The following is a 25024-nucleotide window of genomic DNA, read 5'->3' as shown; positions in this document are numbered from 1 at the left end:
GTTAGATAAAGGGAAACCAGTAGACGTAATATATTTGGATTTCCAAAAGGCGTTTGATAAGGTACCGCATATAAGGCTGCTTAATAAGATAAGAGCCCATGGTGTTGGGGAGTAATATATTAGCATGGATAGAGAGTTGGCTAACTAATGGAAGACAGAGTTGGGATAATGGGGCATTTTCAGGATGGCAACCTGTAACTAGTGGAGGGCCACAGGAATCAGTGCTGGGGCCTCAATTATTTACAATATGCATTAATGACTTAGATGAGGGAAGTGAATGTATTATCGCCAAGTTTGCAGATAACTCAAAAATAGGCGGGAAGGCAAGTGGTGAGGATGACAGAGTCCACAGTGGGACATAGACATGGGCAAAAACTTGGTAGATGGAATATAATGTGGGAAAATGAGAGGTTATGCATTTTGGCAGGAAAAAGTGCAGCTATTTAAATGAATAAAGACTGCAGAAATCTGTAGCACAGAGGGATTTGTGGGCCTTGCGCATGAATCACAAAAAGCTATCATACAAGTTCAGGTAATAGGGAGGGCAAAAGGACACTGCTTTCAAGTGAAGCAGCATTTCACTTGCACTTCCCTCAATTTAGTCTACTGCATTCGCTGCTCCCATTTTCTCTCCTCTACATTGGAGAGACCAAACCTTCGGTCAGTCCGCAAGCATGACCCAGACCCTCCCTGTCACTTGCCATTTCAACACACCACCCTGCTTTCAAGCCCATGTGTCTGTCCTTGGCCTGCTGCAATGTTCCAGTGAAGCTCAACGAAAACTGGAGGAACAGCACCTCATCTTCCGTCTAGGCACTTTACAGCCTTCCGGACTGAATATTGAGTTCAACAACTTCAGATCATGAACTCTCTCCTCCACCCCTCCATCTTTCCAATTCCCCATTTTTCTAATTATTTACAATTTTTTTAATATATTTTTCTTTTCCCACCTACTTTTAAATTTATTTTGATCTGTCTTTTTACCTCCCACCTTTTAGCCCACTTTGATCCCTTCAACCCCCACTAGGGCTGTCACTTGCTTGTCCTGCTTTCTACCCTTAATGTCCCCGTTAGCACATTTCTTAGCTAGTATCACCACCGTTAACACCCCTTTGTCCTTTTGTCTATGACGTTTTGGCAATCTCTTTTTTGCCTCCACCTATCACTGGCTCTCTATCCAGCTTTACCTCCATTTCCCCACCCCCCCTTCCCCCCCACCCCCAGCTTATATTTCACCACATTTCTATATTTCTTTTGTTCTGATGAAGAGTCAAAAGGACTCGAAATGTTAACTGTGTTCCTCTCCGCAGATGCTGTCAGACCTGCTGTGTTTTTCTAGCCAATTTTGGTTTTGTTTCAGATTTCCAGCACCCACAGTATTTTGCTTTTTATCTTAGGGCAAAAGGGATGTTGGCCTTTATTTCCAAGGTCATGGAGTATAAAAATAGGGAAGTCTTGCTAAAACCATATAAGGCACCAGTTAGACCACACTGAGTATACCGCAAACAATTTTGGTCCCCTTATTTAACGAAAGATTTACTGGCGTTGGAGGCAGTCCAGAAAAGGTTCACTCGGTTGATTGCGGAGATGGAGGGATTTTCTTACAAGGAAAGATTGAGTAGGTTGGACCTGTACTCTTTGGAGTTTAGAAGAATGAGAGGCAACCTTATTGAAACATACAAGATTCTTAGGGGGCTTGACAGGCTAGATGCTGAGAGGTTGTTTCCCCTTGTCTAGGACCAGAGGGAATAATCTCAGAGTAAGAGGTCACCCATTTAAGACAGAGATGAGGAATTTCTTCTGAGGGTAGTAAATCTGTAGAATTCTTTACCGCAGAGGGCTATAGAGGCTGGGTCATTAAGTACATTCAAGGCTGAGATAGGCAGACTTTTAATCAGAGGGAATCAGGGGAAAAGGCCGAAAAGTGGAATTGAGAATTATCAGATCAGCCATGATCTCATTGAATGGCGGACCAGACTCGATGGGCCTAATGACCTACTTATGCTTCTACATGTTATAGTAATGAATTATTCAAAGATTTGAAACAGGTTTAAATCTGCAAAAATGTTTCTGTGGAAGAAATGATGCTGCAGCAAGCTTCTGTATAGTTTTGAAAGGCTCCAGTTTACAAGGTGGCTCCACTTCACATTTGCCATCTTCTCCAAAGCTACCTTTTCGATCAAACTTTGCTGTCTCTTGACTTTTGTAGCAAGTATCAGTAACCATTCTTTTTTTTCTTTAAGCTCTTCTCAGATGAGGTGCATTGAGACATTTTCTGTGTTGAGGTGCCAGACAAACACCAGTTGTAGTGTTTGTTGAAGAGGAGTGGATAATTGTGGGAATTGAGAGTAACATACTGTGAATTGTCTGCAGTGCCCCTCAGTGCCTTGTAGAAGGCACTGCAGCTACGATTTTAATTGTCATTTGAACTGATCAGTAGCATGAATTAGTCATTACAGCAATTTCTGCTAAAACAGTTTAGTGAAAAGCTTTTTTTTTTGCGAAAGGAACTAGATCTAGGCTGACAGTCCAGTGCAGTACCAAGAGCATTAGTGTGATCTTTTATTTGAAGTGATGTTAAATTAAGACCCTGTCTGTCTGTTATGATAGCTTAAGCGGATGTTAAAGTTCCCATGGCATTAATAGAACATAGGAACATCAGCAGGACATTCAGCCTCTCGAGACCCTTCCTCCTTTCAATTAGATCATGGCTGATCTGCACCTCAACTCAGTTCACCTGCCTTGGTTCTATATTTCTTAATATCTATCTATTGTGTCAACTCCCAATGTGTGTCAGCATTCCTCCCTTAACCACCATAAGCAAAGAACATTTAGACAGTTTCATAGATTAATGGTCTCAATCTTGCTGTGTGCAACTTGGCTGTTAGATTTGGCTACACAATAACATGGCAGATTATTATCTGAATGGGTATAAATTGAGAGAGGGCAATGTACAACGAGACCTGCGTATCCTCATACACCAGTCGCTAAGGTAAGCATGCAAGCACAGCAGGCGGTAAAGAAGGCAAATGGTCTTAGCCAGAGGATTTGAGTACAGGAGCAGGGATGTCTTGCTGCAATTATACAGGGCCTTGGTGAGACCACACCTGGAATATCGTGTGCAGTTTCAGTGTCCTTATCTGAGGAAGGATGTTCTTGCTATAGAGGGAGTGCAGCGAAGGTTTACCAGACTGATTCCTCGGATGGCAGGACTGACACATGAGGAGAGATTGAGCCGGTTAGGATTATATTCGCTGGAGTTCAGAAGAATGAGGGGGGATCTCGTCAAAACCTATAAAATTCTAACAGGACTAGACAGGGTAGATGCAAGAAGGATGTTCCCGCTGGTGGGGGAGTCCAGAACCAGGGGTTACAGTTTGAGGATATGGGGTAGACCATTTAGGACTAAGATGAGAAATTTCTTCACCCAGAGAGTGGTGAGCCTGTGGAATTCGCTATCACAGAAAGCTGTTGAGGCCAAAGCATTCTGTTTTCAAGAAGGAATTAGATGTAGCTCTTGGGACAAAAGGAATCAAAGGATATGGGGAGAAAGCAGGTGTAGGCTATTGAGTTGGATGATCAGCCATGATCATAAAGAATGGCAGAGCAAGCTCGAAGGGCCGAATAGCCTACTCCTGCTCCTATTTTCTATGTTTCTATGACATTTCAAAAGTAATTCAATGGATGCAAAATGGGTTGGATGTCATCGGGATGTGACTAGATGCTATATAAATGCAAGTTCCTTTGAAATAATTCTTACATCGACTATTCACGATGTAATACTGACATCCCTGATAAATAGTTTTAATTTTGACTGCTCATTTTGTGCCAGCTTTTACATTCTGCCAGCAAATAACACAAAAGGAGTTTGATGAGCAGAAAAACAAAACCACCATAGACCAGCTTCAACGGTTAGTCCAGGACATCAGTCAAAACTCCAAAATATCTGTAAAAGAGCGAAACAGACTTCTTCAGGAATTCCAGAAACAACATCCTTTAGTGTTTCTTCAGCATTTCTCAAATATCATTTAGGAGGAGAATATTAGTAAGGTTGTTCCTGTATATTTTTTTTTGAAAAACTAGCATTTTGCGTAATTGCAAGAATTTAGTGGCACTCTCCACAATTGTAAAAATTACAAAATGGGAGCTGGCCATTTGACGCTTGTGACAGTGGTATGTTCATTTCTCTACTAAAATCTTGGCTAGTGGCTTTATCCATTTGATTGTGATTTAATTTATTTGCACTGAATGAGACTTAACAAATTGTCAATGCTGTAAAGTTTCCTTGATACTACTGATTTATGTTGTGTCCTAAATATTTCGGTGGGAACAATTGTTTACCTTTTGTTTATCTGGGTTGCCACGTGTGGTCGCTCTCCTGAATTTTTGCTACCACCGGAAAGCCTCGTCTGCTGGCTCCATTGATTATGGGTAACAACATGATTTCCTGCTGGGCACAGTCAGCTTGTGAGACTCCATGCAGAAGCGTGAACTCATAATACAAGCGTACAAATTAGGAGCAGGAGTAGGCCACTTGGCCCTTCGAGCCTGCTCTGACTGATCTGAATGTAACCTCAACCCCACAGTCTTGCCTACCCCGATTAACCCCTCACCCCTTGTTAATCAAGCATGTATCCAGCCCTGCCTTAAATATATTCAAAAATTGTGCTTCCACAGCCTTTTGAGAAAGAGTTCCAAACACACTCAACCCTCAGAAAAAATTTCTCCTCACTTCTGTCTTAAGTGGGCAACCTGGTATTTTTGAACAGTGACCCCTAGTTCTAGATTCTCCCACCAGAGGAAACATTCTCTCCACATTCGCCCTGTCAAAACCCTCAGGATTTTCTGCTTCAATCAAGTTGCCCCTTACTCTTCTAAATTCCAGTGGATACAAGCCTAACCTGTCCAGCCTTTTCTCATAAGACAACCTGCCCATTCCTGTTATTAGTCTAGTAAACCTTCTCTGAACTGTTAATGCATCTTTCCTTAAATAAGGAGACCAGTACTGTACACAGTACTCCACATATGGTCTCACCAATGCCCTGTACAACTGAAGCACAACCCTTACTTTTGTAATTAATTCCCCTCACAATAAACAATAACATTCTCTTACCTTTCCTAATTACTTGTACCTGCACACTAGCCTTTTGTGATCAATGCATAAGGACACCCAGATCCCTCTGAATCTCAGAGCTGTGCAGTCTGTCACCAGTTAGATAATAAGCTTTTTTATTTTTCCTGCTAAAGTGGACAATTTCACGTTTGCCCACCTGATACTCCATTAATTGCCCCTCCCCCCGCCAAATGAATCTCCTGTGAGCACAGCAATATGAAAGGTATGAGACATTCCAGTGAACTATGAAGCAGGTAATGACCCAATGGGTTTTGGTTGAAGCAGGCTCTAAGGACTATATGGTCCTTTCTCATTCTGGATGTTAGGTAATTTTTTTTTTCATTTTAAACTCTCTACATTAGGACACTCAAATGGGAGTTGATCTTTGGAGGGTGGATCAACAGCGTGAGTGCAAAGACTATAAACATGCCTAATTCCTTAGACAGCACCTTCCAAACTCACGATCGCTACTACCTAGAAGGACAAGAGTAGCAGGTAGATGGGAACACCACCACCTGAAAGTTCCCCTCCAAGTCACTCACCAACCTGACTTGGAAATATATCGCCGTTCCTTCACTGTTGCTGGGTCAAAATCCTGGAACTCCCTCCCTAACAGCACTGTAGGTGTACATACACCACATGGACTGCAGCTGTTCAAGAAGGCAGCTCACCACCACCTTCTCGAGCGCAACTAGGGCTAGGCAATAAATGCTGGCCCACCCTGCAAAGCCCACCTCCCATGAATCAATGTATAAATTCTTCAGCATTGATGGCCTTCTGGGCAGCTAGCATACGATCAGAATAAATAATTTAAAATAAAATAACTTGAGTAAATGCAAAATGATGGAATAAGGTTAATTGTGGAAAATCTTTTTATATTTAATATTCAAGCTGCAAAAAGCAGGCTGTCTACCACATGATCAATAAACCAATTCAAAAATGTGTCTTTTTGGTCAGAGTTTTTTCAATGATTTTCACTGCTTGGCTTCAGTTCGAGCCTTTTGTCCATTAATACTGCGTTATGCAGATTTTAAAAGGTGGAAAATTGTATTGGCGATGAATTAATTTGTTTTGGTGACATGTATTCTGTTTTTCTCTTCTTCATAGCTTCCTTCACTACCCCTCTCTTTTCATTATTTCGATGTACTTTTCTTCAGGTGCATTTTCTTTCCCTTCCCCTGTTTTGTTTTGTCCTTTACTCAGTCCCTGACTTCTTTCTTTCACTTTGTGTACACATGAGGTGTGGTGGTCTTTTTATATAAAGCAGACATGTCAGGTTTTGTGTACACCAAGACAACAAGAAACACTCTCTTAATGATTTAGTTGAGCTTGGTGGTTTTGGGATTTGTATCTTCTCCTGATCCTATCATTTCCTCTGCTGTGGCACATGTGTAACGGTCTAAGTTCTGCAGTAATTGACTGCTGGAAACAAGGCTGAATAAGAGGTAAGAGCTGATTACCTTTTGGCCTCAAAGGCATCATTCCACAGACACTCTAGTTTCTACAGATCTTGATTTTTGAAAATCTGCTTGGCACCTAGAATGCAAGTTTCATAATATTTAAGATGTAGTGTATAGGCCACCATCTAGTAGGAAAGATGAAGAGCAACACATTTGCAAATAAATTACAAAGATGTGCAAGAATTATAGCAGTTATCATGGGGATCTATAATTACCCGAATATAGACTGGGTTAATAATAGTGTCATGGGCAGAGAGGGGATAGAATTCCTAGAGTGTGTTCAGGAAAATTTTCTACATGTTTCCAGTCCAATGGGAAAGGAGGCACTGCGAGATCTGGTTTGTGGGAATGAACTCTGGTAGGAGAACATTTAGGGCATAGTGATCATTGTATTATAAGGTTTAGGCTGACTATGGAAAAGGACAAAAAACAATCCTGAGTAAGGTATAATTAACTGGGGGAAAGCCAACTTCAATGAGAGTAACTCTTTCGAGTACAAACATGTTTCCATCTGTTCCTATTCAGATGAAGTTACATTGTTTCATAGTTTACCATTGTGAGATTGAACTCTTGATCTTGTGGTTACAAACCCAGTACCATAACCACTTGGCTATTTAGGCCAAGCCCTCAATGAGAGTAAGAATGAATCTGAATCTGGGCTCAGTTAATTGGAGTCAAAGGTTGACAGGAAAAATGGTAAAAACAAAAAAACTGCGGATGCTGGAAATCCAAAACAAAAACAGAATTACCTGGAAAAACTCAGCAGGTCTGGCAGCATCGGCGGAGAAGAAAAGAGTTGACGTTTCGAGTCCTCATGACCCTTCGACAGAACTTGAGTTCGAGTCCAAGAAAGAGTTGAAATATAAGCTGGTTTAAGGTGTTTGGGGGGTGGGGGGCTGGCAGAGAGAGAGAGAGAGAAGTGGAGGGGGTTGGTGTGGTTGTAGGGACAAACAAGCAGTGATAGAAGCAGATCATCAAAAGATGTCACCAACAATAAAGGAAAAATGGTAGTTGCACAATGGGCTACCTTCAAAAAAGAGGAATTTTGGGCACAGTCAAGATATATTCCTACGAAAGGGAAAGGTAGCGAAACAAAACCAGAGCTCTCTGGATGACAAAAGAAAGAGAAATTAAAATAAAGAAGAAAAAATGTGCTTATGATCGATCTCAGGTTGAAAATACAATTGAGAACCAGGCTGAATACAGAAGGTTGAGAGGGGAGGTGGAAAAACAAATCAGAAGCAAAGAGGGACTATGAAATGAGACTGGCAGCCAATGTAAAAGGGAATCCCCAAGTCTTCTATTGATAAATAGAAGTGTAGTAAAAGAAGGGGCCGATAAGGGACCAAGAAGTTGGTTTACGCATGGAGGCAGAGGGAACAGCTTTGAGGTATTAAATGAATACTCAGTATCCTCTTTCTTAGTAAAGTCATGGGCATCTTGAAAGAGGAGGTAATTCAGACACTAGAAGGGGTTTAAAATTCACATGGAGGTGACATTGGATTGGCTGTCTGTAATTAAAGTTGATAAGGCACCAGGACCAGAAGAGATGCATCCAAGGATACTGAGGGAAGTGAGAATAGAAATTGCAGATGTGCTGGTTGTAATTTTCCAGTCTTCCTTAGACTTTGGTGTGCCAGAGGACTGAAGAACTGCAAACATTACAGCCTTGTTCAAAAGAGTGTAAAGATAAGCCCAGCAACTACAGGCCAGTCAGTTTGATTTAGGTGGTGGGGAAATTTCTAGGAACAATAATCAAAGACACAATTAATTGTCACATAGACAAATGCAGCTAATTGAGGAAAGCCAGCAAGAATTTAAGGGAAAATTGTGTTTAATAACTTGCTGGTGTTTCCTGAAGAGGTAACAGAGTTTGTGCAATGCTGTTGATGTGGTCCTCACGGACTCCCAAAAGGTATTTGATCCAAATTTGGGAGCAAAGTTATAACTCTTGGAGTAAAATGGATATGAAGTCGACTGAGTGACAGGAAACAGAATAGTGGTTGATGAAATAAAAAAATAGCTGGAAAAACTCAGCAGGTGTGACAGCATCTGCGGAGAGGAATACAGTTAACGTTTCGAGTCCTTATGACTCTTCATCAGAATGGAGGAAAAATAGAAATATAAGCTGGTTGAGGAGATTGGGACAGGTAGAGCTGCATAGAGGGCCAGTGAAAGTTGGAGGCAAAGGAGAGGTTGCCAAAGATGTCATAGTCAAAAGGACAAAGGGGTGTTGACGGTGATATTAGCTAAGAAATGTGCTAATAGTGACATTAAAGGTAGAAAGCAGGACGAACAAGTGACAGATAGCCCTAGTGGGAGTGGGGTGGTGGGAAGGGATCGAAATAAGCTAAAAGGTGGAGATGAAACAATGGATGGGAATACATTTAAAAATAATGGAAATAGGTGGGAAAAGAAAAATTTCTTGAAAAAATATAAATAATAGTGGTTAATGGATTTTTTTTGGGCTGGAGGAAGACTTGTATTGAAATTCTCCAGGAGTCAGTGTTGGGACCCTTGCTTTTCCTGATATATATTAATCACCTAGAGCTTGGTGTGGAGAGAACAATTTCAAATTTTGTGGATGATACGAAACTTGGAAGCATTGTGAACTGAGAAGGATAATGTAGAACTTCAAAAGGACATAGACAAGTTCGTGGAATGGGCAGACAGATGGCAGATGAAGTTCAATCTGGAGAAATGTGAAATGATTCATTTTTGTGACAACACAGAGACAATATAAACTATAAATTCTAAAGGGAGTGCAGGAATAGAGGGACCTGAGTGTATGTGTGCATAAGTCATTGAAGGTGGCAGGACAAGTTGAGGGAATGGTTAATAAAGCATACTGTTTCTGAGGGTTTATTGATAGGGACATAGAGTACAAGATCAAGGTTGTTATTTGAACTTGTAGAAGACATTAGTTCAGCCTCAGCTGGAGTATTGCATCCAGTTCTGAACACCACATTTTAGGAAGGATGTGAAGGCATTGGAGAGAGTGCAGAAAAGATTCATGAGAATGACTCCAGGGATGAGAAACTTCATTTGTGGGGACTGTTTTCCTTGGAGAATAGAAGGCTGAGAGGAGATTTGATAGAGGTATTCACAATCATGAGGGGTCTGGTCAGAGTAGATGGGGAGAAACTGTTCCCGCTCGTGAAAGGATCGAGAATGAGGGGGCACAGATTTTAAGAAACTGTCCAAAAAGCAAAACACTACGGGAGAGAACATTTTCACGTATTGGGTGGGTAAGGTCTGGAATGGACTGCTTGAGAGTGCAGTGGAGGCTGGTTCAATCGAGGCATTCAAAAGGGAATTAGACGGTTATCTGAAAAGGAAGAACGTGCAGGGTCACGGGGAGAATGCAGGAGAATGGCAGTCAGATGTTTTGTCATTCGGAGAGCTAGTACAGGCACGATGGGCCGAATGGCCTGTCGCGAGAGATGCAATGAGGTGGAGAATGAACCTCCCTGCCCACTGTGGGGTGGGTATGCAGAACCCAGTAGTGTAACGAGGGGAGCGTGAACACCCAGAGCAGCTTCTCTGGCCACTGTGGGGACACCTGTACCTTCCTGTACCTGTAGCCACGCCCCTTGAGGGTGAGGGTGAGGGTGGTGGTGGTGGTGGTGGTGGGGTGTCACGTGCTTGGGCGGAAGCGGAAGTGAGGTAGGTGGGGTGGGGGATGGACAGTGTTGTGATGGCGAAGCGGTCGCCGCTGTCTGTTGCCGCCGCCGCCGCCGCCGCCCTCGGTGAGAGTTCGCCCGGGACTGAGTGAGGCGGCGGGGGTGTCCGCACCGGCCGGGAGTCACACAAGCCTCTCGCTGTCCGACAGTCCAACCGCCAGGGAAGCCCAGGTAACATCGTCCCGCTCTCTAAGCGGCGGCGGCGGCGGGTGAAGGCCGTACTGGGCCGAGGCTGCCCGGGGGGGGGGGTGGGGGGGGGGTGGGGGGGGGGGCGACGGGGCGACGTGGAGGCAGGGCCCAGTGATCGAGAGAGAGAGAGAGAGAGAGAGAGGCCCGGGGCAGGCAGGGAGCCGGCATTGGGACAGCCTGGCAAAGTCGAGAGCAGGACAGTGAGGGAGCCAGGGTGTAAACTGTGACAGGGAGCCAGAGACTGAGTCACACACACACAGAGAGAGAGACGGAGCTGGCACTGTGAGCAGACAGTGGGGACAGGCCTCAGTGAGAGTAGGGCTCGGGGAGGTGGGGTGGGGGGGGGGTGGGGGGGCAGTGGTGGAGATGGGGGAGGGGTTCAGGAAGGGGGAGATGGGGGTTGGAGGTGGAGGAGGGGTTCAGGGAGGTGGGGGCTCGGGGGTGGAGATGGGGGAGGGGTTGAGGTGGGGGAGGGGTTCAGGGAGGTGGGGGCTCGGGGGTGGAGTTGGGGGAGGGGTTCAGGGAGGTGGGGTCTCAGCGGGGTGGAGGTGGGAGAGGGGTTCAGGGTGGTGGGGGCTCGGGAGGGTGAGGGTGGGGGAGGGGTTCGGGGAGGTGGGGGGTGGAGGTGGGGGAGGGGTTCAGGGAGGTGGGGGGTGGAGGTGGGGGAGGGGTTCAGGGAGGTGGGGGGTGGAGGTGGGGGAGGGGTTCAGGGAGGTGGGGGGTGGAGGTGGGGAGGGGTTCAGGGAGGTGGGGGCTCGGGGGGGGGGTGGAGGTGGGGGATTCAGTGGGGGGTGGAGGTGGGGGATTCGGGGGGGGTGGAGGTGGGGGATTCAGGGGGATGGAGTTGGGGGCTAGGGACCAAATAAGTCTGACAACGAGATGTGTGCTGGATGTATGAGTGGAACCCGGGATTGGTTTTACAGATTGGGGACCCTGTGTGAGATTCAGATCATAGAATAGGGTCTGTGAACTGTGACTTGGGACCGGGGTCAAAGATCTGGAATAGGGAGTTGATGGAGATTGTCAGATGTGGCTCAGTAGACAGCGCTCTCATCTGAGTCAGAAATCGTAGGTTCAAGTCCCAGTCCAGAATCCATAATTCAATCTGACACTTCAGTATGGCACTGAGGGGATGCTGTCTTTCCGATGAGACATTAAACCAAGGCTTTGTCTACCCTCTTGGGTTGAAGTAATAGATTCCATGGCACTATTTTTTGAAGAAGTACAGGGGAGTTCTTGAACGTTAACTGTGTTCCTCTCCGCAGATGCTGTCAGACCTGCTGAGTTTTCCCAGCTATTTTTGTTTTTGTTTCAGAGTTCTGGCAATTTTGTTTTTATCTCTCATCCAACATCATCAAAACAGGTCATGGTTTTGGGGAGCTTACTGCGCACAAATTGGCAGCATTATGACAGTGACTACATTTCAAAAAGTACTCCACTGGCTGTAAATGCAGGTCTTTTTTTTGTTAAGGCCTGTCGTTTAGGGTGAAGTTCAACACGAGTCACTGCTGTTCAGGGCTTGGAGAGATCTATTGCCTGAGCAGATATATTTTGATTTAAAGAGGTCCTATAAGCTGTGATGGATACATCATCCGTGGCTAAAGAAGGAAGTCAAAGATATTATTAAAAGAAACACTGCACAAATCCGCAAAAAATAGTGGTAGACCAAAGGAGTGCACAGAACTTAAGAACCAGCAAAGAATGACTAAAAAGATAATAAAGAGGCAGAAGGCTAGCTAGTATTATAAAAACAGACAGTAAGAGTTTCTACAAGTATTTGAATCGGAAAAGAGTAACTAAAGCTAGGGTTGGTCTTTTCGAGAGTGAGTTTAGGGAATTGATAATGGAAAACGAGGAAATGACGGAGGTGTTGAACAGGTATTTTGTATCTGTCTTCACTGTAGGAGACTTAGAAAACTTGCCAAAGATGATTGAAAATCAAGAGCTGATAGGGAGGGGGGATGAACTTAGAGCAAGCACCAGGAAAAAGGTGGTAGAAAATCTATTAGACCAAAAGGCTGGCAAGCCCCCAGTAACACATGACCTACATCCTAGGGTTTTAAAAGAAGTGGTAGCACAGATGTCGGATGCATTGGTTATAATCTTCCAAGATTCTTTAGATCCTGGAAGAGTCCCAATGGATTGGAAAGTAGCTAATGTAACACTTTTATTTAAGAAAGGACAGAGACAGTGAAACTATAGGCCAGTTAGCTTGATGTCTGTCATAGGGAAAGTGCTAGAAATCATTATTAAGGAGTTACAGCAAGCTATTTGGGACATCACAGCACGATCAGGTAGAGCTAACATGGCTTTGTGAAAGAGAAATCGTGTTTAACAAATCTATTAGAGTTTTTTGCCTAAGTAACATTCAAGGTGGATAAAGGGGAACAGATAGATGTGGTGTACTTGGATTTCCAAAAGGCATTTGTTAAGGCAAAACATCCAAGGTTATGACAAGGTAAGAGCACTTGTTGTAGTGGGTAACATATTAGCCTGGATAAAGTTTGGTTAGCTAACAGGAAGCAGACAGTAGGGATAAATGGATATTTTTGGATTGGCAAGCTGTAACTAGTGGAATGCCACAGGGATCAATGCTGGAGCCTCAACTATTTGCAATCTCTATCAGTGACTTGGATTAAGGACTGAATGTATGGTAGCTGAATTTGCTGATGACACCAGGATAGGTAGGAAATTAAGTTGTTAAGAGGAGGTAGAGAGTCTGCAAAGAGATAAGCCAGGTTGAGTGAGTGGGAAAAAAATTGGCAGATGTATTATAATGTGGTAAAATGTGAACTTGTCAGTTTTGGCAAGAAGAATACAAAAGCATTATACTGTTTAAATGGAAAGAGATTGCAGAACTCTGGTACAGAGGAACTGGGTGTCCTGCTACATAAAGTTAGTAAGCAGGTACAGCAAGTGATTAGGAAAGCAAATGGAATGTTGTCATTTATTGCAAGAGGAATGGAATGTAAAATTAGGGAACTTTTACTTAAACCGTGGAGGGCTATGGTGAGACCACATCTGGAGTACTTACGCAGTTTTGGTCTCCTTATTTGAAGAAAGATATAATTGCTTACAATTGTAGACAAGCCCCGCATCTCTGGAATCAATCTAGTGAACCTCCTCTGACCCGCCTTCAATGCAACTACATGCTTCCTCAAGTAAGGGGACCAAAACTGTGTACAGTACTCCAGATGCGGTATCACCAATCCCTTGTACAGTTGCAACAACACTTCCCTACTTTCCCAACACTTCCCTATTCCTCTTTTCTGTCTTAAATGGGTGATCCCTTACTCTGAGATTATGCTCTCTGGTCCTTGACTCCACCACAAGGGGAAACAACCCCTCAGCATCTACCCTGTCAAGCTCTCTAAGAATCTTATATGTTTCATTAATGTTCCCTCTCATTCTTCTAAACTCCAATGAGCACAGGCCCAACCTACTCAACCACTCCTCATAAGAAAATTCCTCTGTACCCAGGATCAACCTCACAAACGTTTTCTGGACGACCTCCAATGCCAATATATCTTTCCTTAGATAAGGGGACCAAAATTGTTCACAGTATTCTAGGTGTGGTCTAACTAGTGCCCTCTATAGTTTCAACAAGACTTCCCTGTTTTTATATTCCATTTCCTTTGAAATAAAAGCCAACATTCCATTTGCCTTCCCAATTACCTGCTGAACTTGTATGTTAGCTTTTTGGGATTCATGCACAAGGACTTCCAAATCTCTCTCTGCTGCAGCTTTCTGCAGTCTTTCTCCACTTAAATAATATTCAGCTCCCCTATTCTTCCTGCCAAAGTGCATAACCTCATTTTTCCTCCTTATATTCCATCTGCCAAGTTTTTGCCCACTTACTTAACCTGTCTATATCCCTCTGTAGACTCTGTGTTATCCTCACCAGTTGCTTTCCCACCTATCTTTGTGTCATCCGCAAACTTGGTGATAGTGCGTTCACTTCCCTCATCTAAGTCATTAATATATATTGTAAATAATTATGGCCCCAACACTGATCCCTGTGGCACTCCATTAGTTACAGGTTGCCATCCTGAAAATGCCCCCCTTATCCCAACTCTCTGTCTTCTATTAGTTAGCCAATTCTCTATCCAAGCTAATATACTACCCACAACACCATGGGCTCTTATCTTATTAAGTAGCCTTTTGTGTGGTACCTTATCAAACGCCTTTTGGAAATCCAAATATGCACCAACCGGTTCCCCTTTATCCTGCTTGTTACCTCCTCAAAGAATTCGAAGAAATTTGTCAGGCATGATTTTCCCTACATGAAGCCATGCTGACTGTGCTTGATTACATTATGCATTTCTAAATGATCTGCTACTGCATCCTTCTTAATAGACTCTAACATTTTCCCAATGACAGATGTTAAGCTAACTGGCCTATAGCTACCTGTTTCATGTCTCCCTCTGTTTTTGAATAAGGGTGTTACATTGACAGTTTTCCAATCTTCTGGGACTTATCCAGAATCTAAAGATTCCTGGAAGATTACTACCAGTATATCCACCATCTCTGCAGCTACCTCCTTTACTATCCCATCAGGTCCAGGGGACTTCTTGGTCATCAGCCACATTAGTTTCCCTAGCACTTTTTCTCTAGTGATAGTTTTTGTGATTTCCTCCTGCACCCCCCACCCCCCCACTCCCCCAAATCCTTTTGCCCCTTGATTATTTGGTATTTTTGGAATGCTGTTATTGCCTTCTACAATGAAGGCTGATGCAAAGTGTTTATTCAACTCCTCTGCTATTTCCTGATTCCCAATTATTAGTTTCCCAGCCTCACTTTCTAAGGGGCCTATGTTCACTTTGGCCTCTCTCTTCCTTTTTATATATTTAAAGAAGTTCTTTCTTATTTTCTGTTTTTATATTACTTGCAAGTCTACCCTCAAAATTTATTTTCTCCCTTTTTTTTGGTCATCTTTTGTTAGTTTTTAAAACTTTCCCAATCCTCTGGCTTACCACTAATCTTTGCTGCATTGTATGTTTTATCTTTCAATTTGATACTACCCTTAACTTCCTTGGTTAACCATGGTTGGTTTATCTCCTTATTTAACTCTTTCTGGGATATAGCTTTGTTGTGAGTCATGAACTGTTTTCTCAAACGTCTGCCATTGTTCATCAACCGTCTTTTCTGCTAAAATCCTTTCCCTGCCAACTCCAGCCCAACTCTGCCCTCGTTCCTTTGTAATTGCCCTTATTTAAGTTTAGCACAGTTGTTTCTGAACCAAGTTTCTCACTCTCAAACTGAATGCTAAATTCTACCATGTTACTGTTTCCTGGGGGATCTTTTACTCTCAGATCATTTATTAAACCTGTCTCATTACACATTACCATATCCAACATAGTCTGATCCCTGTTGTATCCACAACATATTGTTTTAGGAAACTGTCCCAAATACACTCTGAATTCTTGTTCGTGGCTGCCTCTGCCAATTTGATTTTTCCTAATCTACATGAAAATTACAGTCACCCATGATTAATGTACTGCCTTTTTTTACATGCCCTCCTTATCTTCTGACTTATTCTGTCCCACACTATAGATGCTGTTAGGGGGCCTAAAGATTACTCCCACCAGTGTCGTCTTCCCTTTTGTTATTTCTTACCTCCACCCATATGGATTCTATATCTTCCAAACCAAGATCATTTCTTGCTATTGTACATATTCCATCTCGTGCTAACAAAGCCACCCCACCACTCTGTTCTACCTGCCAAAAGTCACATACCCCTGAATATTTAGTTCCCAGCTTTGATCTCCTTGTACCATGTCTCCATACTGGCTATAAGATCATACCCATTAAGCCCTATTTGTGCTGTTAATTCAATTATTTTGTTCCGAATACTACGTGCATTTAAGTAAAGAACCATTAATTTTGCCTTTTTACCATTTTTTCCCCCTTTGACCCTATTTGCTGCTGTTTTTTTATGTTTGTACACTCTGTCCCTTCCTGTAACACGCTGGATATCAATATCTAAATAGCTACCCTGCAATGCTGCCATATCCTTTTGCTTTGTTAGCCCAGGTATCCCCTCTCCAGAACCCTCCCCACTCTATTTAGCTTTAGCACTCTCTACAGCCCTAGTTATTCTATTAGCCAGGAAACTGGTCCCAGCATGGTTCAAGTGAAGCTCATCCCACCGGAACAGCTCGCTTCTACCCCAGTACTGGTGCCAGTGCCCCATCAACTGAAACCCATTCCTCCCACACCAATCTCTGAGCCACGAATTTAACTCCTTGACTTTATTCACCCTATGCCAGTTTTCTCATGGCTCAGTTAGTAATCCCGAGATTATGACCTCGGAGGTTCTGCTTTTTAGTTAAGCTCCTAACTGTTCAAATTCTTTCAGCAGAATCTCCTTTCTAGTCCTATCAATGTTGCTGGTGCCAACATTGACGACAACTGGATCCCTCCCCTCTCACTCCAAGTTCCTCTCCAGCCCTGAGGAGATGTCCTTAACCTTGGCACCGGGCAGGCAACACAGTCTTCGGGACTCATGCTCACGGCTGCAGAGAATATTATCTATTCCTCTAATTATACTGTCTCTTATTACTACTATGTTCCTATTTCCTCCCCCCAGTGAATGGCTCCCTGTACCTCAGTACCGTGGTCAGTTCGCTCACCTCCCCGGAACTCCCCGCTCTCGTCCACACAGCTTGCAAGAACCTCGTAACTGTTCGACAGTTTCAGGGGCTGAGGCTCATCGAATGCCAGCCCCTGGGTCCCTAAACCTGCTTCGCCGACAGTCACACCCTCCTGTCCCTGATCACAGATGGAATTTGAATTACCTAACCCAAGGGCTGTGACCGTCTCCTGGAGCAAAGTGTCTAGATAACTTTCCCCCTCCTTGAAATGGGTGCAATGTCTGCAGCTGAGACTCCTTTCCTTAACTCGGATCCGAAGTTCCTTGAACTGTAAACACTGACTACAGATGTGTTCGCTCTGGGTCACCTTGGTGTCCACCAGCTCCCATGTGCTGCAGCAACACATCACCCGTCCTGCCATCACTATTATATTTTATTTACTTACTTAATTAAATTACTTAACTCTAGTACCCCTGCTCTTTACACTTTTTTTTTACACACCAGTATCAATCGTATGCTTAACAAGTTATTTTTAAGAAAAAGAGAAAAAAAAAATCTAGAGACCTAAACACAAAGTAAAGACCTTACTTTTACTTCAAGGACTGGAAATACTCACCAATCCTCACCAGACAGCTGCTCTCCGCGCTGTTTAATGGTCTCTCACTCTTCTCGCACTCTCTCATTGTCAGTAGCCTGCTGCTCCTCTCTCACTCTCTCGCTGTTAATGACCTTGCAGACCCTCACTCTCTCACTGTTAATGGCCCCACTACTCATCTTGCATTCTCCCTGTTGCCAGATCCAGGACGTTAATTCTATTTCTCTCCATGGATGCGGCCTGGCCTGCTCAATATTTTCAGCGTTTTTTTCTTTTTATTAAAGATTTCCAACACCTGCAGTATTTTGCTTTTGTTTCATTGTTTTTGTTGTTTTATCCCCCCCCCTCAAATTAAAATTCTTGTCAAAAGCATTGCAGCACCAATTCTGGATGTAAACTTAAATGGAAATCATGCTAAAAATTGCATGCATAGTTACGTCAAGAAATGGTGATATACTGAATTTCACTCCTGTTTTGTGAATGAACACCGCAATTGAATTATCGATTCATCAAAGACTCGGAGAATAATTGTTTGTTGGGAATTATATACTTAGGTTTTAAGAGTCTGTCTAGCGAACTGAGACATCAGGCTTTGTCGCAAATGCTGGATAACTGTATGTTGCTGGGTGCTTCCTATAGCATTAAACTGACAAGGCACCTTCAGTGCAGCAAAATTCCCTAATCAAACAATTATTCTCTGACCCAAGAGTTTGATGACCCAATAATTAAATTGTGTGGTTTTAGACCTCCCGGGGAACCTCCGACATGGTCTTGATGGCTGACTAGAAAAATGTTGAGAACAGCACTAGGCACTCTTCATTGCATCCATTGACCTGACCAAAGTATTTAGCTCAGTAAATTGTAAGGCTCATTGGTTTGTGCTCCAAAGATTTGGATGACCTAGAAACTTCTGACAACTTTTTTGAGTGGGAGATCTGAAACACAGGCCTTCAAAATTTGGGCTGGGGGGTCAAACAATGCTGTGTAATAGCCCTCATACTATTTATAATCTACCTGACAATGACTGTTCACCTCATCAAATATCAACTGCCCACTGGAGTCAGTATTACATACTGTTTAGCTAGAAAACTCTATGCTAAGACTAAACTGACCACTTTAGATATACCTGATCTATAGTTTTCTGATGACTGCAGTGTCATTGCCCACTCTGCACAAGATTGGCAAGCCACTCTCGATCTTTAAAAAGAGCTGAATATTTTTAAAAGGCGAGAAGCTTCCAAAGAGACTTGGGTGTGCTCATACAAGGAATGCATAAAGTTAACATACAGGTGCAACAAACAATTGGGAAGACAAATGGTATGTTGGCCTTTATTTGCAAGGGGATTGGAGTACAGGAGGAAGAAAGAAGTCTTGCTAGAGTTGTGCAGAGTTTGGTGAGACTGCAACTGTGTGCAGCTTTGGACTCCACATTTAAGAAAAGATACACTTGTTTTGGAAGCAGTATAACAAAGGTTCGCTACACTAGTCTCTCGGCTGAGGGGTTGTCCTATGATGAGATGCTAAGCAAATTGGGTCTATCTTCTCTGGTGTTTAGAAGAATGAGAAGTGATCTCATTGAAATGTTCAAGATCCTGAAGGGGCTTAATAGGGTAGACATAGAGATTGTTTCCACTGGTCGGGGAATCTAAAACATGGGGCACAGTCTCAGAATAAGGGGCCAATCATTTAGGGCTGAGATAAGAGGACATTGCTTCACTCAAAGGTTTGCAACTCTTAGGAATTCTCTACCCCAGAGGTTTGTGGATGCTTCATCATTGAATACATTTAAGGCTGGGAAAGACAGATTTTTGGTCTTTCAGGGAATCAAGGGATATGGGGAGCCGATGGGAAAATGGAGCTGAAGCTAAAGATCAGTCTTGATCATATTGAATGGCGGAGCAGGCTTGATGGGCCGAATGGTCTGATTTTCTTGTGTTCTCCAATTCTGCAAACAAGAAACTTGGCCTTGAATGTTGCCAAAACAAATGTCATATCAAATCAGACCTGGTCAGTGAAATATTCTACTTCCCAAGTATGTTGAAGGAGACACTTTGGGTTGTGTTTAGCACTTCCCATACCTTTGCAACTACCTTTCGCAATTAATGAAGAGATCCAAAATAGATCAGCTGCACCATCATAGCCTTCTGCAAACTACAGCAGCGAGTGTTTGACAACAAAGACTCCTACAAGTCAAAATCCTAGTGGACAGAGTATTTGTCATCACCACATCCCTGTACTGCAGGGTGACCTGGACTGTATATCAGCGACACGAGTGCTGGAGAAATTTCATCGGCAATGCCACCACCACATCCTCTGGATTCACTGCGAGGACCATCGAACAAATGCTAGTGTCATTCTTGAAGCCAGCACCACAGACATTGGGGAAAACTGCAAAATCAACTTCGATAGGCTGGACACTATGTCTAGAGGCCAAGAGCACCTCCCTGCCAGATCCTGTTTTCTCAATTCTCAAATGGCCAACATTCCAAGGGAGGACCAAAAACATACTTCAAAGGCACGCTGAAACTCCTTGACATGCATCAGCGTTGATATTGACTGGAAGAAATGTGCTACCAAACTGTATCACGTTTTGATTCCAAATGCCTTAATGATGAGGCAGAGGAGCAGCAGAAAAGGGAAGCAAACTTTGCACTCTGGATCCCACTACCTCATGGGATTAACTGCCTCATGTGCCCAAAGATCTGTGGGTCGAGAATCAGCCTGTTCAGTCACATGAAGACCCATGGCAGAAACTCTCAACCCTGAGAAGATGTCATCCTCGAGTCAAGGGACAACCGATGATAATGGTTAGAATGTGAAATTTGCTCCCACAGAGTGGCTGAGGCAAATAGCATCAATACATTTAAGGGAAGCCAGTTAAACACTTGTGAAGAAAGGAATAAAAGAATATGCCTTTCGGGTGAAATGAGTGGTAGGAGGCTTGTGTCTCCTTGAGAGGGTGCAGAGGAGATTTACCAGAATGGTTCAGAGATCGGGAGGTTTTTAGCTGCAAGATGAGGCTGGAGCAGTTGGGACTTTTCTCCTTGAAGCTAAAGGGATTGAGGTGTGTGAGAATGTGATGGGTTTAGAGAAGGTAGACAAAGAAAGGCTGCTCCAATTAACTGGTGCAAGCACCAGGTGACACAGATATAAGGCAAGAGATGTGGGGAGATATGAGGAAAAACTTTTAACATAACGAATGACCTGGAACATGCTGCCCACTGAAGCTGTGGAAGTGGAGACAATCGGTGATTTCAAAGGGAAATTGGATGGGCACTTGAAGGAAATAAACTTGCAGGGCTACGGGGTGAGAGCAAGGAAGTGGGACTGACTGGATTGTTCTCCGGAGAGCCAGCCTAGACTCAACGGGCCAAATGGCGGCCTCTTCAGCTATAAATGATGTGGCTGAGCAAACCTGCAGAGCAAAAGGCTCTTTGTAACAAATTTAAATAATCAAACATTCCATGGCACTGAATAGCCCCTGTGCTGCTAGAGTTATGGATGCGTCATTCCTGCAGTGCAGTTAGTTAACAACAATGGGTTGGGTTCTGGCTTTTAGATTGATGGTGTTCAGCAGTTAGAATAAATCACTCAAACTTTTTAATCTCTTTGAACATCAAGTTCTGATTGCCTGCCTCTCTCCAGACTTCTAAAAAGTTGTGTGCTCTGTGATCAGATCTGTCCATTTATTCCAGGCCTGTGTTGTAGATTCTGCTCTGTCGTCTTAAAGAAAGGCAGAGCTTGTGTTTATGTTGCATCCTTCTTGAGCTCAGGGCACCTCACAACCGATGCAGTACGTTTGAATTGTAGTCACTGTTATAATGCAGGAAAACTTAGGAATCAGTTTGCCTGCAGTAAGCTCCCACAAACAGTGATGAAATTTAAAAAATCTGCTTTAGTGAAGTTAGTTGAGGAATGGATATTGGCCAGCAAACCAGGCAGCACTCCTCTGCAGTTCTACAGGGAATTTTACATATATCTGAGAGGGCAGACAGAACACAGGCAGCCATTTGGCCTGTTGTATCCATGCCAGCTCTCTGCAAGAGCTACTCTTAGTCCCACTTCCCTACCCTTTCTCTGTAACCCTGCTAATTTTTTTCCTCTTCAGAAGCTCATCCAATTCTCTTTTCTAACCACTCACTATGTATACAAGATTTTCCTCATTTTGCCTTTGGTTCTTGTGCCAATCACCTTAAATTGGTGTCCTCTTGTTCTCGACCCGCCTGCCAATGGGAATGGTTTCTCTCCATCTACTCTGTCCAAACCCGTCATGATTCTGAACATCTCCATCAAACCTCCTCTCAATCTTCTGCTCTCAGAGGAAAACAACATCAATTACTTCTTCAAGAAAGGGAACCTCCCACCTCTACCTGGTCTGACCTACACTATGCGCTTGACCTAGCAAGATACTAGGTTGTAAAAACAATTACTGAAGGAAGCTCACCAGACTCCTCTCAGAGTATCCATGGATTGGCATTAAATGTGATATTGCAAATGACAATCACATCCCCACAACTAAGAAAATATGTGGAGATTTCCTTTGACTAATTTCCTGTTCTTACCCTATTTCTGTAGGTAAGCAGTTCACCTGAAACAATGGAGTCAATGCTTAATAAACTGAAGAGCACTGTTACTAAGGTAACAGCAGATGTTACCAGTGCAGTGATGGGAAACCCTGTTACAAGGGAGTTTGAAGTTGGCCGTCACATGGCTAGTGGTGGGCCAGGAATGGCCTGGAAAGTCTTCCATGGTGTAAAGAAGTCAACTAAGCAGGTAATGTCTGTAACATTTTCTTCAAATGCAAATGTGATTATTTTTTGAGCTAAATGAGATAAAACCAGGCTGAATAACTTCTTCATTGAAAGCAAATTTCTGCTTTGCTATTGTACAAATGACCTGAGTGGTTTGGTAGTACAGAACTTAAATATTGGAAGCTTTTCGACTTGTGCTCATTAGGATATTCGCAAGAATTTTTAAAAACTTGATTTGTGGGATGTGGGCTTCGCTGGCTGGGCCAGCATTTATTTCTCATCCCTAGCTGCACCTTGAGAAGTTGGTGGTGAGATGCCTTCTTGAACTGCTGCAGTCCACGTGGTGTAGGTACACCCACAGTGCTGTTAGGGAGGGAGTTCCAGGATTTTGACCCCAATGACAGTGAAGGAACAGCGATATATTTCCAAGTCAGGATGGTGAGTGACTTGGAGGGGAACTTCCAGGTGGTGGTGTTCCCATTTATCTGCTGCCCTTGCCCTTCTAGGTGGTAGTGGTTGTGGGTTTGAAAGGTGCTGTCTAGGGAGCATTGGTGAATTCCAGCTGTGCATCTTGTAGATGGTACACACTGCTGCTACTGGTGCACACTACTGTCAGCGATGGAGGGAATGAATGTTTGTGGATGTGGTGCCAATCAAGCGAGCTGATTTGTCCTGGATGGTGTCAAGCTTCTTGAGTGCTGTGGTAACTGCACTCATCCAGGTAAGTGGGGAGTATTCCATCACACTCCTGACTTGTGCCTTGTAGATGGTGGATGGCCTGTGAGGAGTCAGGAGGCAAGTTACTCATCACAGGATTCCTAGCCTCTGACCTGCTCTTGTAGCCACAGTATGTATATGGCTAGTCCAGTTCAGTTTCTGGTCAATGGTAACCCCCCAGGATGTTGATAGGTGATTCAGTGGTGATAATGCCATTGGATGTTGAGGGTCACTGGTTGTATTCTCACTTGTTTGAGATGGTCATTGCCTGACACTTGTGTGCCGTGAATGTTACTTGCCACTTGTCAGCCCAAGCCTAGATATTGTCCAGGTCTTGCTGCATTTGGACATGGACTGCTTCAATATCTGAGGAGCTGTGAATGGTGCTGACCATTGTGCAATCATCAGCGAACATCCCCACTTCTGACCTCATGGTGGAAGGAAGGTCATTGATGAAGCAGCTGAAGATGGCTGGGCCTAGGACACTACCCTGAGAAATTCTTGCGGTGATGTCCTGGAGCTGAGATGACTGACCTCCAACAACCACAACCATCTTCCTTTGTGCTAGATGTGACTCCAACCAGCGGAACATTTTCCCCCTGATTCCCATTGACTCTTGTTTTGCTGGGGCTCCTTGATGCCACACTCGGCCAAATGCGGCCATGATGTCAAGGGCAGCCACTCTCACCTCACCTCGGGAGTTCAGCTCTTTTGTCTGTGTTTGAACCAAGGCTGTAATGAGGTCAGGAGCTGTGTGGTCCTGGTGAAACACATAACCAGGCTCCAGTGAGCAGGTTATCGCTAAGCAAGTGCAGCTTGACACCACTGTTGATGACCCCTTCCATTACTTTAGTGATATTGAGTAGACTGATGGGGCGGTAATTGGCCGGGTTGAATTTCTCCTGCTGTTTTTGTACAGGACATACCTGGGCAATTTTCCACATAGCTTGGTAGATGCCAGTGTTGTAACTGTACTGGAACAGCTTGGCTAGGGGCGCGGCAAGTTCTGGAGCACAAGTCTTCAGTACGATTGCCGGAATATTGGTGGGACCCATAGCCTTTGCAGTATCTGGTGCCTTCAGCCATTTCTTGATATTACATGGAGTGAATTGAATTGGCTGAAGACTGGCATCTGTGACGCTGGGGGCCTCCGGAGGAGGCTGAGATGTATCATCCACTTGGCACTTCTGGCTGAAGATTGTTGCAAATGCTTCAGCCTTATCTTTTGCACTGATGTGCTGGGCTCCTCCATCAATGAGGATGGGGATATTTGTGGGGTCTCCTCCTCCAGTGAGTTGTTTAATTGTCCTCCATCATCCATGACTGGATGTGACAGGACTGCAAAGATAATGACTACCATGATCAAATCATTGCTCGCTGTATATTGCGCAAATTCATGAATGGGCCAATTTCATTTTCAGTCCTGAAAAGTACCCAGTTTACCTCGGATAACTCTGGAAGGGCAAGGCATCTCAAAAATTTGTGTAATGGGTGAAGCTAGCCCTTTCACATTGCTACTGTGCAGTAGCAACAAGAGTGGTTTTTGACTATTAATAGGATGCTGCTATCAAACCAAAAAGATGTTCCGCCTATGACACAAATGATTAATGTGGTTTATGAATTTCAGTGCCGATGCGATGCTAACGTACATCCCAAAGGCTGGTGGATGTCCCTTTGACTGTTCACAGCGGGCAAGTTCTGACTGTACCCAACTAGCCTGTGCTTGCAAAACTCAAAATGCAGTGTCCAACATGAGATGTGATTCCACGATTGGACAGCATTTGCTAAACACACTGTGCACAGAATTACCCTGATAACCAATTTAGGATTATCAGTCGGGCTTGCAGTGTGGCACATGCACATGCATGCTGGAAGCTACATGCATTAATACACAGGGCCCTGTTCTATGCAGGCAGAAAGAAT

General features: G+C 43.8%; 2 protein-coding genes across 4 annotated transcripts in view; both read left to right on the top strand.

Annotated features, from left to right (window-relative positions):
• depdc4 (DEP domain containing 4) overlaps positions 1 to 4975 on the top strand; it is a 39993-nt gene extending 35018 nt beyond the window's left edge. For 2 of the 3 annotated variants that reach the window (XM_041216100.1, XM_041216101.1), the window contains one exon: positions 3833 to 4975. In XM_041216100.1, coding sequence (XP_041072034.1) covers positions 3833 to 4032 — 200 coding nt within the window. In that variant the 3' untranslated portion in view covers positions 4033 to 4975. The remainder of the gene's footprint in view (positions 1 to 3832) is intronic. The other variant, XM_041216102.1, reaches the window with a different exon arrangement.
• A 5273-nt stretch (positions 4976 to 10248) lies between these two features.
• scyl2 (SCY1 like pseudokinase 2) overlaps positions 10249 to 25024 on the top strand; it is an 82833-nt gene continuing 68057 nt past the window's right edge. The window contains exons 1-2 of the mRNA XM_041215899.1: positions 10249 to 10427; positions 22209 to 22406. Of these exons, the coding sequence (XP_041071833.1) occupies positions 22230 to 22406 (177 nt within the window). The 5' untranslated portion in view covers positions 10249 to 10427; positions 22209 to 22229. The remainder of the gene's footprint in view (positions 10428 to 22208; positions 22407 to 25024) is intronic.

The sequence above is a fragment of the Carcharodon carcharias genome, chromosome 21 (assembly GCF_017639515.1).
Source record: "Carcharodon carcharias isolate sCarCar2 chromosome 21, sCarCar2.pri, whole genome shotgun sequence".
NCBI lineage: Eukaryota > Metazoa > Chordata > Chondrichthyes > Lamniformes > Lamnidae > Carcharodon > Carcharodon carcharias.
The sequence above is the reverse complement of the archived record's forward strand: the minus strand, read 5'-3'. Positions and strand labels throughout refer to the sequence as shown.